This window comes from Simochromis diagramma, unplaced genomic scaffold (assembly GCF_900408965.1).
Source record: "Simochromis diagramma unplaced genomic scaffold, fSimDia1.1 OVJJ01000361.1, whole genome shotgun sequence".
NCBI lineage: Eukaryota > Metazoa > Chordata > Actinopteri > Cichliformes > Cichlidae > Simochromis > Simochromis diagramma.
The window spans coordinates 17,067,164-17,080,849 of NW_024386860.1; the positions used below are offsets into that span (position 1 = coordinate 17,067,164).

Sequence of the window (13,686 nt, forward strand, 5' to 3'; positions counted from 1 at the left end):
CAACCCCCACAGCTCGTGCAGTCACACGACTGCACACACTCACACGACGGAGCTTCTCACTTTCATTGCCCACATTTTCCAGTGATTTAAACCAGTCGTTTTCCAGTAAAACCTCCTGCTTCTCTAAACAGTGAGTCAAAGCTACTCTGCGATGCTGGAAATGAAATAAAAACACCGAGTCAAAATAACATTACACATGATTATTGAAACTTGCATACGGTGCAAGTATGATGATTTTGTGTCCGTTCTGTTGCTCCTAATTGATTTTCCTCCCCACACACTGTTATGTACGCTCAAATATATGATGTCATGGGAAACAAACAGAAACAAATGTGATTAGATTTTGTGCCCTGTTCAACAACAACAAGAGAGGGCGTGTCTGATGCCATTCTTCCTCAACCAAATCTATCCCTTTAGCTCGCAAATGTTACGTTACTGGCAGATAATTTGGAATTGGCAGGGAGATCTGCACGGAGAGGATTTTAATGGAAAATAATGCAGGAGCCTGGTGATTGGCTCTCGAGGCTTGTACGCAGAGGAAATTCACACAAGGTTTGGATTTCAGTTCATGATGAAGAGATCTTAGTCCATGGAGAGAACCCAGATTGGTCATGGGTGCATTCTTAAAATTTCTCATCAATTACCTCGACTATCTTGGACATCGGAGAAAACGTGATATCCAATAACACTGACGTAACTGATGGATGGGAGTCGGTTATCTTCTCCAGAGCTAAAAGTGTTTCCAACAATTTCACGCTGACCTGCAGTGAAACATCCTCTGCTCTGTGAGCTACACTCCATGCGTGTACGTGTCTCACTCCCACCTTTGCCGGCGTTGAACATACGCCCGAGCACGGCTTAGAAAAATACAAGGAACTGCATTGACTGTTACTCTCAGCATGTACAGCCAAATTTGTCGTGGAGCAAATCGCGCTGCCACAGACTGTAGAGTTTATTGCACTTACTCGAAGCCTCTTTTGTTTAAAAGAACTTCACTTGTTCTCTGTGTGGGCATTGGAGAAGGCAGTATGTCACGTTGAGTAACGAGAAACTCAGCTGGAGCAGCGATTATGTTTACACAGACATTCTCCAGGGCACCGGGGCAGATTTACTGAAGGGCTCTGAGAGCTGACTGCTGATACAACCAGCAGTTGTTTGAGTGAGTGGATGAAATTTACCAGAGTGGACGTGAACAGGAAGCTATAATCCCATTTTTATTAGTCTTACTGTGGAAATTGATTTTCAAGAGGATAAGTAATCTGGATATATGTGAATTTAAACTTTCGATACAATGATTATAAATCCCTTTTGCCATGCTTGTTACTTGGGCTTTCAATATCGGATATGGACAATTTATTCTTGATATAGCTGTATAAGAGGTATCAAACATGCGGTGGTCTGATAGTGCTGCTACTGTATCAGCTGCATTCGCTCAAAGAAAAAGAAAAATGTCTTCAGTGGAGACATTGGCCTTGTTTCTGTTGCAGGAAACTGTTTCATCTGTTGCATGTTTGTGCATGCTCTTACTGCAGAAACCAGCCTGTAGGACCTCTTTCTGAGTTCTTGCCATGAGAGAAAACAAGCGCAGTCACCATTTAAGGCATGTCTGAGCTTCCCCCAAAACTGCTGAGTCTTGCTCAACGCTGATTATGAAAACTCAGAAAAAGCTTTCTTTCATGTAATCACATCCTCCTCCACATGAATGCAGTCGCACTGGGAACCCAGTACAGCTTAAATCAAGTTATGGAAACATATTTTCACATGTTAACATTAGTTGCTATGACTTTGCTCACTTGTCTCCGAACCCTCTCTTTTGCTCCTGTCTCTTTACTGCCCTCCTAGCTTAAGGGTTTTCAGGACATACATGCAGCAAATGTTTTGCTCATGTTGACATGTCTTAATTTGCACAAATATGGATTTCCCCAGCTTCTATGTAATCATAGCATGTGAAAATGTTTCTTTGCTTTGGTGTGAAAGAACAGTGAGTGCAGGCTGCTGTAATATCAAACACTAACATTTGCCAAATACAGTAGTTGGATGTTATAACCGACAATACAACTTATTAAATTGTCTCACTTTTTTTTAAACTGAACTGAACAGTCAAGCTGTTGCAGTATTGCTGCATCACATCATGAGACACATGATCTCAGTGGAAACAGAACAGCCAAAAGGCCCAAACAGGGCTCCGTTACTCTAAATGTTCGCACCACCAAGTCTCTGCCAAACCTGCAGCGGCCAATAGAATTATCCAAAACATGATTCTGTATGTCCTTAAACACATCTAAAAAACTATGTTTGGATACGGATGCTTTAGATTTATGTCTAGTAATTTTGCAACTGCAGATGTCCACAACTGGATATTTGCTGACAACAGTTTGCAGTACAACAATGGATTAGAATCAAGTACTGCTTCCAGTTGGGAACCAGCTCTCGATTTCCATGAGAATTACATGACTCCAAGACTATCACCTCCGTTTATCAGAGCTGGCATAGTTTTCCAACAGCTGCACATTGCAAAACAATGACTTCAAACTGAGCCATTAGTAGTAGGCAGTAGAGCCTCTGCTTACCTGATTCACATGGAAGCGTTTTTATTCCGTTTCTACTCAGTGTTACGAGTTTGAGAGTTAGCAGGCTCTTCTCCGCACAAATATGATAATGAATCGGTTCATAATATGACACATAACAAGAATCAAATGCTATCAAACAAATCTTATCATCACCCCCTCATTGGAGATGTGATTTCTGAGCACCCAGCTGGCTGAGTCCTTCATCAGTTAATTATTCACATCTGTTTGTTTGCACGTACTTTAGCCAACCTATGTCCAGCACTGATTTAATCATTATAATAGAGTCAAAATTCCCCAAACGTTGATGTCAAGGGAGCATTGAAGGCCCATTTTCCTTTCTAAGTGTTTGCATCTGTGAAAGTGCTTCATTAACCTGCCCTGTGCCTGATAGGTTATCACAGTAACACATGCAGAAATGATGGCCTTCAATTTTGAACTATGAAATATCTGAGAAACACATTTTCTCAACTTTGATTAGAGAAATTTATCCTACAGAATAAAAGTGTGGCGGGGGAGGCTGGGATGAAGTTGGTACGGAGGAGAGCTGGTAAAGGTGGTTGAGTTTAAAAATCTAGGATCAACCACCCAAAAAACAGACAGTCCACAAGAGAAATGAAGAAGACAGTGCAGGCAGGATGGAGCTGAGTGTCAGGGGTGATGTGTGACAGAAGGACAGCTGCAAGAGTGAAAGGGAAGGTTTCCAAGATGGCAGTGAGACCTGCTGTGATGTTTGGTTTGGGGATGGTGGCGCTGACAGAAAAACAGGAGGCCGAGCTGGAGGTGAGTGACCAGGATGGACAAGATTAGAAAAGACTGGTGTTAGACAGACAGTTTGAACAGGTGCAGAGGAGAGAGTGGATATACTGGACAAAGCATAATAAAGACAGAGCTTCCAGGCAGGAGGAAAAAAGGAAGACCACAGAGTCATGGATGTGGTGAAGGAGGACATGGAGAGACTTGGTGTTACATAAGAGGATGCTAATAATAGGGTGAGATGGAAGCAGATGAGCCCCTGTGGTGACCAATAAAAGGAAGCAGCCATATATATATATATACAGTTTTTTTTAATCAAAGTGACATTAACCTAAATTGCAAACCTTAAATATGGATTTTCCCAGGATCACAGGGCTCTTATGCACCTCACACTTGCATACATACACATGAATGATCCTATAAAACAAACCTTGCTACTCAACTTGTGGCAGTAAAACTACAAAACAAGCTTAAATTATAAATTAATTTGAGTTCTTATTGATATTTCAGTGGCATTGGCGTTCTGTCCCTGCGTATGTACAGCATTAAAAATAGTTAATCTTGTAAAAAAGAATTTCTAAATAAAGTTAAACAGAAAATCCTCCTCCCTTCTGAGTTGAAGATATGACTATTTAGCCACAGGACGAGTCATTAATTTGACCACTACTGTGATTCAAACTGGAATCTGCATTACTGCATGCAAGTAAAGCCACTAACTGCTGCACGCTTCAGAGCTGGCATGTGTTCAGTGTCCTTTATGAAGAATGCAGACAGACACGATGGGAACATTCTTCCTTTTCCCGTGTGTATTGTCCAAGCAGCGCCTTGGGTTTTGCTTGCATCCAAAGTCCACATAATCTCCTGATCACCCAACAAGCAGCACTCACTGGTGATTTTTGGAATTCACCCTTCAGGGTCCCTGAAAAACCTGCTGGGAGCTAGAAAATCTATCCGTGAGGAACACCAGAGGCTTCATTGCCTGTTTGCCCATTTCATCCCAACCCCCTCCTCTATTTTTTTGTCACGCTGAGCCATCTCCCCTTCTAAATCTAGTCTCTATATTCAGAATGTTTTCAGTATGAAAACATTAGGCCCCTCTCCTCTTTCCCACAGCTAACTAGCTCAACACACAGGCATCCAGGAAGTGTGGGGTCATATTTTGCCAAGAAAGACTCCATTACAGGAGCCAAGAAGAAAAAGGAGTGGAAGAGGAGAAAAGAAGAAACTTAAAGTGTGGGTTAGGGTAGCAGGGAGGTGTAAGAAGAGACAGAGAGAAGTGAGCCATGCAAAAGAAGGAGAGTGGGGTAACATTTTCCATTTCCTCTTCCCATCATCCCACTGTCAAGGCATCAACCGCTACCCGCTAAAGCTAATTCCTGCTCTCTGCAAACGAATGGGGGAAAACAGAAGAGGGGGGCTGTGTACTGTTGACCCAGCTGAGTGCGATGAAATGGGGCTGAATATAGTGGAAAACGGGGGAAACAGGAGCCCCTTAAAAATGCAGCTCTGAGTTCACGCTCCACTGTTTGGATGATCAAATTTAAAAAGATTTCAAAAAAGGCAAACAGGGTTAGATTCACGACTCTCAGTGGTTATATAACCATTTCTGCTGACTTCAGTTCTGTAACAGGAGCCAAAAAGTGCAGCAGGATCAGCCTTAACTCTTCTTTATGGACTCCTTTCTGTGCATGAAACAGGACTTATCTTACCACCTCTTCACTGCTTGTGTTTGGAGGTAGTGATTGTTTTATTCCTTTTATTTTGACAGCACATGTCTGTTTTTTTAAGAAAAGCTGACTTGACATCGCTTCTTCTTTTTTTGTCAGTAACCGTGAACGAACGTTGAAGGTTCAGCTCAGCGTCCTTGTGGACTAGTAAACTGGTTTCTGGACTGAGTCTGATATAAATGAGTCACTGCTGTGCATGCGGTAATGCTCCCTTGCTGTTTCCATTGGAGAGGCTTCAGTGTGTGATGGAGAGGTGTATGTGAAGATCAGCCACTTGACTAATGGCCATTGCTCATTTCCTGTTGTGAATGTGAAGTGTATTTTTTCTGTGGAGCTGAAGGGAAAGGGAAAGAGACGAAAGCAACAGGAGAAACAGCAAATGAGAGAAGAGACGAGAGTGAGGAAATGTCTGTAAGCGAGAGGAAGGCTGATTCATACCGCTGGAGCAGTCATCTCCTCGCCAGCCTCCCTCGCACTGGCAGCGATCTGGAGCGACACACCGGCCGTGGACGCACTCCTTAGTGCAGCGAGCTGTTGGTGAGAAGGAACAGAATTAGAAACAGATTTGTGGAGAAGGGTCAGGGTTTTAAAGAAGCTTTAATGTTTACGTTATCTCAAGCTTTTGGCCAGAAAATTGGATAATGTCACAAAAGCACAGTAGCTTTTTATTTAACCAGGTTCCACTGAGGCTGGTGACCTCTTTTTCCAGAGAGACCCGCCAAGTGCTTTCAATCAGGACGATCCAACATCAGGCACGCAAATAAAACTGTTGTAAAAACCAGGTTACAAAGTATGAGGGCACAAAGAAAATGAAGACTTACTAACAGACAGGTGTGTGTATGAAAAATTGACATGCGCAGTTTTTAAAAAGCAATGCATAAACCTGCATTCTTTCTATCTGCAAGCAAGGGGTGATCAGTCTGGTGCAGGAAGTAGTCCGTTTATAAATAAGAGAAAATGAGGCTCACTAAACACTAGATTATGGTCTCAGCGGCAGGTTTGACTTCTGCATTTCATTGTAAATTTCAAATCCATCTCGTCACATACAATAGGCCCCATCGTATCTTAAAGACCCATGTATCAGCCCAACACTTCACTCTCAGACTGCTTGTGTTTCCAAGAATTTCTAAAAGTGGAATGGGAGGCAGAGCGCTCAGCTATCAGCTCCGGGTTTGGTTTCAGGAGACAAACGCCCTCTCTGAGAGTCTGCCTTCTAAAGAATAGCCTTCAAACTTTCCATGTTTGATAAAGCATATAGTTAGGGCTGGATATAATGACCCTAGACCATCCCGTAGTTATGCTGCCATCCATTCAGCCATGCCCAGTGGCTTCCCATGACGCACTAGGTTTTTCTTCTCCACACCTATTTCATTCTCCATGTGTTTATATTACTACTGGATATCATCAGATTTTATCTTCTGACAACCGTGTGTGTTCTTTCCTGTCTCTTTATGTCAACGAGTGGTGGCAGATGGCTGCCCCTCCCTGAGCATGGTTCTGCTGGAAGCCTCTTCCTGTGGAGAGGGAGTTCTTCTTTCCCACAGCGGCCAAGTGTTGCACTATGAAACTGTCTGATTGTTGAGGTTTTCTTTCTAATTCTGTAGGAGCTTTACCGACAATATACAGCACCTTGAGGTGACCATTGTTGTGAACTGGCTTTATATAAATAAAACTGAACTAAACTGAAGGTTTGGGGTTTATTTTGAAAATTATAGACCTATAAGTTACCTTCCAACTTAACCTTTCAAATCATTGCAAAATAACTGATCCTAAGAAAACTTAAAAACATCTTTCTTTATGGTACAGACTGAAGCCATTCACATGCAAACAACCATTTATTTAATTAATAGTCTGATATGTTGTTTTTTTCAGTCAGTCTGGTATCACTGCGAAATCCCTTCATGTCATAGCTCAGCCAAGGTATCCTTGGTAGAAGTATCCCTCGTTATCATGCTTGGTTTCAATAAACCGAGGTGGTGATGATCAAAATGACCAACTCAAGGCTTTAAAACCAGAGTCCATTAACCAGTTGGTGATGTTGCATTACTTATGTCCATCTTTTATATACAGTCCAGACTAAAAGAACAATTTACTGCTAGGTTCGTTAAGCCTTTTACCTAAAGGATACCACATATTTAACTCAATTTGTTTCTGCAAACTCATACTGGCTGCAGTAGCAAACATACTGTTTTCTCTTCATACGCTGGAACAGGCAGCGGGAGATGTGTCTTGGGAGATTATGATTGGACGATGAGCTCCATGAAATCACTCCGAAGATATGAGGGTAGTTTGTCCAGCATGGCCTCGTAAATAAAAACATACCCATGACTCAAGAGCGAGATGGCCGGCCAACAGCAAACTACAGGACACGGCGATGAGTTATTGGTTTAAAAGTTAGACTGATGCGCTGTGATGAGTCCGGTTTACAGAGACATTGCAGTGATATGTGACTAAGACGTTGTCGTAATCAGTGGCAGCAACAAGCTTTTTCCTGGCTTTGAAAGAACAAACTCACTTTCACTCAAATCAAGTTTGAGTCAGAGTCACTGTCTGCCACTGAAGACTGCAAGAAACAAGCTGAAGAAAAGAAAAGAATTAAACTGCAGATTATTTTGTGGAATCATTGTGTAAAAGTCTGCAAAATCTCTTTAAAGTAAAACAAATAAAAAATAACAGATGACTTTCCAGAAGCTGGGACGACATCTTCAGACGTCTTCTGTGCAGCTCCAAAGATATTCAGTTTGCAATGATGCAAAACAGAAGTGCAACAAATCATCACAAAAATGACAAATTGATTTTCGACTGCTTGGTTCATTGATTGATTAATCCTTGCAGCTAAGCTTTTTCCATTTCCATTTTTTGTAAGATTCCAGAGTTACTAATTATGCTTCATGTCGGCATGATTTTGTTCTTTTAATCATTAAACACCATGAAATAGATTTCAAAGCAACAAATCTGAGTTGTTTATACAATCAAAATCTATTCAACTGTATTATTTCCCTGTAAATGTATTCCACCCATCGTAAGCGGCGCACGAGCTGCCAGCTCGACAGCTGGGCTCAACCATGCAATTGAAAGCTCCAGCGTTAAGATGCCATTCAGACTGTCAAGGAGCTTCCTTGTAAAAAGAGTCTCTCAGCTGTGCGCAAGCCAACATCATAAACGGCTCTGCTGTTAATTAAGTGAATTCAAACATGCATTTATGACTGGAGACTACAAATCGCTTTAATTTTTTTGTTACAAAAGCGTTTTCTCTGCTGACAGCAACGTGCTGCGAATGCACATGTTTTTCTTTCAATTCAAACTCAATAAACAGTAATTTTACTGATTACTTTTTCCCCTTTAATTGAAGGCGTGCGGATACTGGGGGAGGGAAACTTGGGGATCTAACATGTCATCAAACAAACAAGGTAAACATAATTATAGGTAATTATATATATTTAGAAAAAAAACACTACATTGTACAGAAACTGGGTTCAGAGCTATAGATGACACGTCGATGGAGGATATTTCAATTACAAAGCTCAAAACACGCTCATCTGGTTCCGTTCTGGCCTTTCTCGTGTCAGTCATGAAAATCAGAGGTTGGGCTAAAGGTGGCACACAATAGGCAACCGTAAACGCATATTATCTCCGCTGGGCGACAAGCATCCGTCTACAAAATGTCAGTTTTTCAAGCACAAAGCACGCAAGCCTTCTTATTATCATACTTTACTCCTAAGATCATCCAGCGATGAATGGGAAGGTCTGTGAAGCTACTGTAGAATTTCCTCAAACCATGCAGGCTCACGAGTGGTTTCGTGTTATTTATATCTGTCGCTGCTGTTTGTAAGCAATAAGAGAGTGTCAGTGCGCTGCTGACAGCTGCAACAGTTCCAACCTATGCGACGACACTGATCAGTCACATTGTTTAAACCAGCCAAGAAGAGAGTAGCAGCCATGTGGAGAGAGACACAAAGCTCCCGATTAAACCTGCGTCATGTTTCAGGCAAGTGATTGAAGCAAATACCGACGGGTCTGAAGAAACTGTTGCCTGTGGTAAATACACTACACAGCGTCACCTTTGCAACATCAGTTGGTTACTAACTAACCATCAGCTACAAAGTGATGCACAATGGGTGAATTGCTTTGCAGATCAGGGTTTAAATGTGCACGTATTTACTGCTTTCTTGCAAATTTTAGCCCTTTGCATTAGAATACTTCTTAATAAAGAAGTACTATAACCTTATGTAATATTTACTCATGTCTTAAATTCAATGTGTTTCGTGCCTGAATTCCATTATATCAGTCTGGACCAATAGAAACATGTCCTTGTATGATGACAGTTGGGTCTCTTCATCGGTGGTAATACACTCAAACAAATATTTTAACCCAGAATGCCGACTTTAACTAACTTTTCATTTTGTTACATAAGTACAATGGAAAATGTTACATTTAATGATATCTGCTCAAATTAAATTGATTTGATTTGTATACATTCAAATCATATTTTCCTTAATGATTAATTACTTGATTTAATATATTTCAGTTTTATTTCACTCACATTTATTGCTTTGTGTCCATGAAGGCAAAGGATTATTATTTTGAGTGTATCATGAACAACTTTTATATTATTAAAAATACTTTTTTTATATAAACTGACAAACTCAGGCGCCCCACGTTTGTGTGAAAAAGCCGATAACTTCAAACTTCCACCTACAGAGTCTTATTTCTACAAGTGGGGTTAATATTGTGTCTCCCTTGTACCAACAAACCCACTCTGCCCCTTCAGGGCATGGATGGTAGATTTCTGAGTCGGGTGGCTTGCAATGTGAAGCCACAGAAAATTGGGTTTGTACCAGTTTATTCCTTGGATGCTCAGTCAGACGGGGATCTTGAGAGGTTGGAGGCAGATTTGGCATATTGGGATCTTTGTCATGTTCCTCAAGCTGGTTCTGAGCAATTTACATTACACTGTTGGGCAAACTGTCCTGGTGGGAGAGGCTGCTGTGGGTGATGAGTGTGTCACACTGTTTAGGTGTACATACACCTTGAGTAACATCTTCATGAACAAGAAGAACCATGTTTTTAAGCAGAACATTAGATAATGATGAGATTATGAGTTTACCTGTTAAGTTGTTTTGTTTTTGCAGTTCAAATTGTGATGCCATTTAAAAGAGCACCAAATACTTCCACGTATATTTAAGTTGGGGTCATTTAGATGTACAGTAATTATAAGACAACATGATTATACAATACCTGAGGCACAAATCAAATCAATGTGGATGAAAGTTTTAACTTTAATTAAAATGAAGCTGTAAAAATGGATTGGTAAAATTGCTTTACTACTCTATAATGTAATTTTTTAATGAATTTATTATACTCATTTCCAGCGTCATATTTTTACTCTCTGACTTTACTGAAGAATCTTTGTATGATTCGGGTTTTAATGGGTCTCGGTGCAGCCCGTCAGTTCATCCTCTACCAACAAGCTGCTTTAGCTCCTCTTACTTTAAGGCCACCATCACTAGAGTAGAAAAAATGAATATATAGGATATACAATACTTACTTATTTAAAAAATGAGCTTACATACTTTATTTTTGCATCATGATACATGAAAACAAGCTGATCAAATGCTGAATTCATACAGATGATGACACTGATATGGAGCATTCTTTGCTTTGAGCTGCAGAGGCAGCAGTGCCGCACGTCTGAACTCAACAGAAGCTTAACTATTATAACAAAAGTTCCTAAAATGATGTGAAATCTTGGAATGAAAACACATCAAATATATTTTTCTGAAAAATTCCAGCAATTACTGCCAGCAGGATGAGAAACTCCAGTGGGTAGTGAACCTACAATTTTGGTTATTTGTGTGCCACGTGCTGCTCATACTGACGATGCACACTGCATGGAAAAAGAGGAAATAAAACACTTTCTTCGAGTAATGTGAATGAGTTACTGTGTGCACAAATGTAGCACAGTATTGCTTGCAAACTAATCAGTGTGTTGGTACCGATTGACTTGGTTGATAAGCCAGTGTCAGAATGCTTTTCCTTTTGTACTCTTCGTTTCAGTGCCTTAACATTAGTATTTTGGCTGCTTCCACGTCAGCTATTTTTTTAAAGACAAAAGGTGACATATTTGGATGACAGGGCAGAGCAAAGCAGCAGCCACAACCTGTACAGATGCACAGACACTTATCTTGTCCCTGAGAAACCTGCTGGACAGGCTGTGCCTCACAATAAGCTGTGTGTCTTCAGATAATTCTGTTAATCTCTCATCCTCGATAGATTCAATGACTTGAATTTGAAGACGAGGCCTTGCAGGGTGCCGGCTAAAGCACGAGTTATACAACCAATAATACGGTTGTTATTATGGTGGGGGTTGGGAGGGGGGGATGCTGTTTTTAACACCAGCTGTTCACATGATTTCTAATGCTTTTAAGTTTTTCCCTTTTAAGGGAATCCCCTTTTAAGTCAAAGGGGATTGGGCTGTTTTTCAAACGAGTCACAAGTGGCCATAAGAGGAACTGCAGTTTTCCTGAGAGCTGTCTGGTGAGGTTCTCTGCACAGTGTTCGCTGTATTCCTGTTTTTAAATAGCAGTGCAACAGAATACACTTAAATAGAATTATCTAATAAATGTCTGTCTATGACACAGCCTTGTATTTTTATCAGCCTGTTGTGAGACACTAATTAGAAGATAACTGTGTCCGTGCATCGCACCTGCTCCACTTGTATGTAACCTGCTACACTTAGCTAATAACTTTAAACTTCACTGCCTTGTTAAGTGAAACCAGTGAGTAGCATCGCTGTGGCTGTACATCTTTAGTATAAGGAAAAATGTAACAGTGTAATTATTACTCACATCTATCTTGTTTCATTCTTGTAGAGAGAACTTTAATGTCGGTTTTGGTCTCTGTTAAAAGTTCTCCAGACCGATTTGTCTCACCTTTCTGTCTTAGTAACATGACACTGATGCACGAGTAGGAGCAAAGAGTGCAAAGGTTTCCACAGCTACTTACGGACACATTTGCCTCGACTCTCGTAGTAGCCTGGACAGCACTGGTATCTCTTGCGGTAATCAGTCTTCACCGCCTGCCTGTAGGCTGTTTTGTAGGTGATCCTGAAAGAATAACATAGGGCGCACATTATATTTTGACTCTCCCCTGGCAGGAAGAGGAAGTCAGGAAGGAAATGAGTCATTCTGCTTCAGCTACCTATGGCGCATGCATTTGTAGGAAGTCCGTGGATCCCAGCAGGGCTCCTCTCCCACTTGGTCATAAGGATGCAAGTAGGACTCCTTTACTGAGGTGGTGAAGCTGTAAGGCAGAACAGCAGAAACAGTGTAAATACTACACCCACTCACAGGAGATTTTTTATGAGTGGCAGTGCTGTTCGTCATCATCATCAGTCCTGTCTGAATGATCTAAATAGCTATTAGATGCACTTTTCCACAGTCTGTGAGAAAGATGGAATTGACAGAATTGAAGCACACACCCTGGGTGTAGATGACATCAACAACACTCGATGCCATTGTAAATTTCTGCCATACTGTGGCCTCAGTTTAGTAAAGACATGTCATGTATCTGTTTTACAGTAAATTGTCTGACTGAACTCTGTTTTCTTGCATTTGATTGGTCTGTTAGTCACCCAAATAGTTTTATCCTAAACACAAATGACTAAAGCAATAAAAGTGATGCTGAAATTTAATTAGAAAGTTGACTTTGAGCCTCCACAGAGGAGGTACCATAAATAACACCAATGTTCTTTTTATTTGGCTGTTTTTGTGTCCTAATGTCTCGTCTGACCACTTTAACTTTTAAATTTAGTAAATTGCATTTTTTCATATATGCAATGTATGATGATTACATCGTATCATAACAGTGACAGTTGTTTGTTTGTGTGTTTAAGCAGGCCTCACCTCTCCCACGTGCTGCACACATTGGGGTCTCTTGGGTCCAGAGAGCAGCTCAGTCCAATCAGGATGCTAAAAAGCAGCAGGACGGCAGAGCTCTGCAGGGTCGGCATGGTCCTGAAGGGAAGGAGAAGCAGAGACTTTTACAGTGGACATATGTTACATATGTGACTGGCTGATGGAACAAGCAACAGTGACAAATCTGAGCTTTAAACCTCTTCTGTTCAATCAAACTGTGGAAAATATTCTACAGCTGGAGTTTTACACTCGTTGTTTTGTTTTTGCTTTGCTATTATTAACACTTCACAGTTTGGAGGATGGAAAGATTCATTGAAAGACTGGTTTGGGGCACCCACAAATTCTAGTTAAATGAAAGTAAAAGACTTCATTAAAGCTCAGCAGAGGTGAGGCAAAGTGCCAGACTTGAGCGTAACGCTGCCCGCTGAGCTCTGTGCCGTCTCAGCCGAGAGCATAAAACACAGGCGTCGGGAGACACCGTGACAGCAGACGCGATGGCTGGGTATGGTTAGAGCATTAGGAGGAAAGAAAATGAGACAGAAAGAGGGATCACAGTCAGGAAATGTGACTCCTAACTTGATCCTGACCCCTATCAATCAGTGCTGCCGCGAAGCCTCCACGCTCCTGTGCTGTCCCCTTCCACACTCCAGCAGCATCTGGATCCGATCAGAGATCAGCCCGAGAGAGCGCGCCTCGGCTCGGGCGACCCTGTCAGGCTCT

General features: G+C 41.3%; 1 protein-coding gene across 1 annotated transcript in view; it reads right to left on the reverse strand.

Moving 5' to 3' along the window:
• Window positions 1-13,686, reverse strand: part of pear1 (platelet endothelial aggregation receptor 1) — a 59,615-nt gene that overhangs the window by 21,106 nt on the left and 24,823 nt on the right. Inside the window, exons 2-5 of the mRNA XM_040030850.1 lie at window positions 12,955-13,065; window positions 12,251-12,352; window positions 12,056-12,156; window positions 5,489-5,581 (exon numbers count right to left, since the gene is read on the reverse strand). Of these exons, the coding sequence (XP_039886784.1) occupies window positions 5,489-5,581; window positions 12,056-12,156; window positions 12,251-12,352; window positions 12,955-13,065 (407 nt within the window). The remainder of the gene's footprint in view (window positions 1-5,488; window positions 5,582-12,055; window positions 12,157-12,250; window positions 12,353-12,954; window positions 13,066-13,686) is intronic.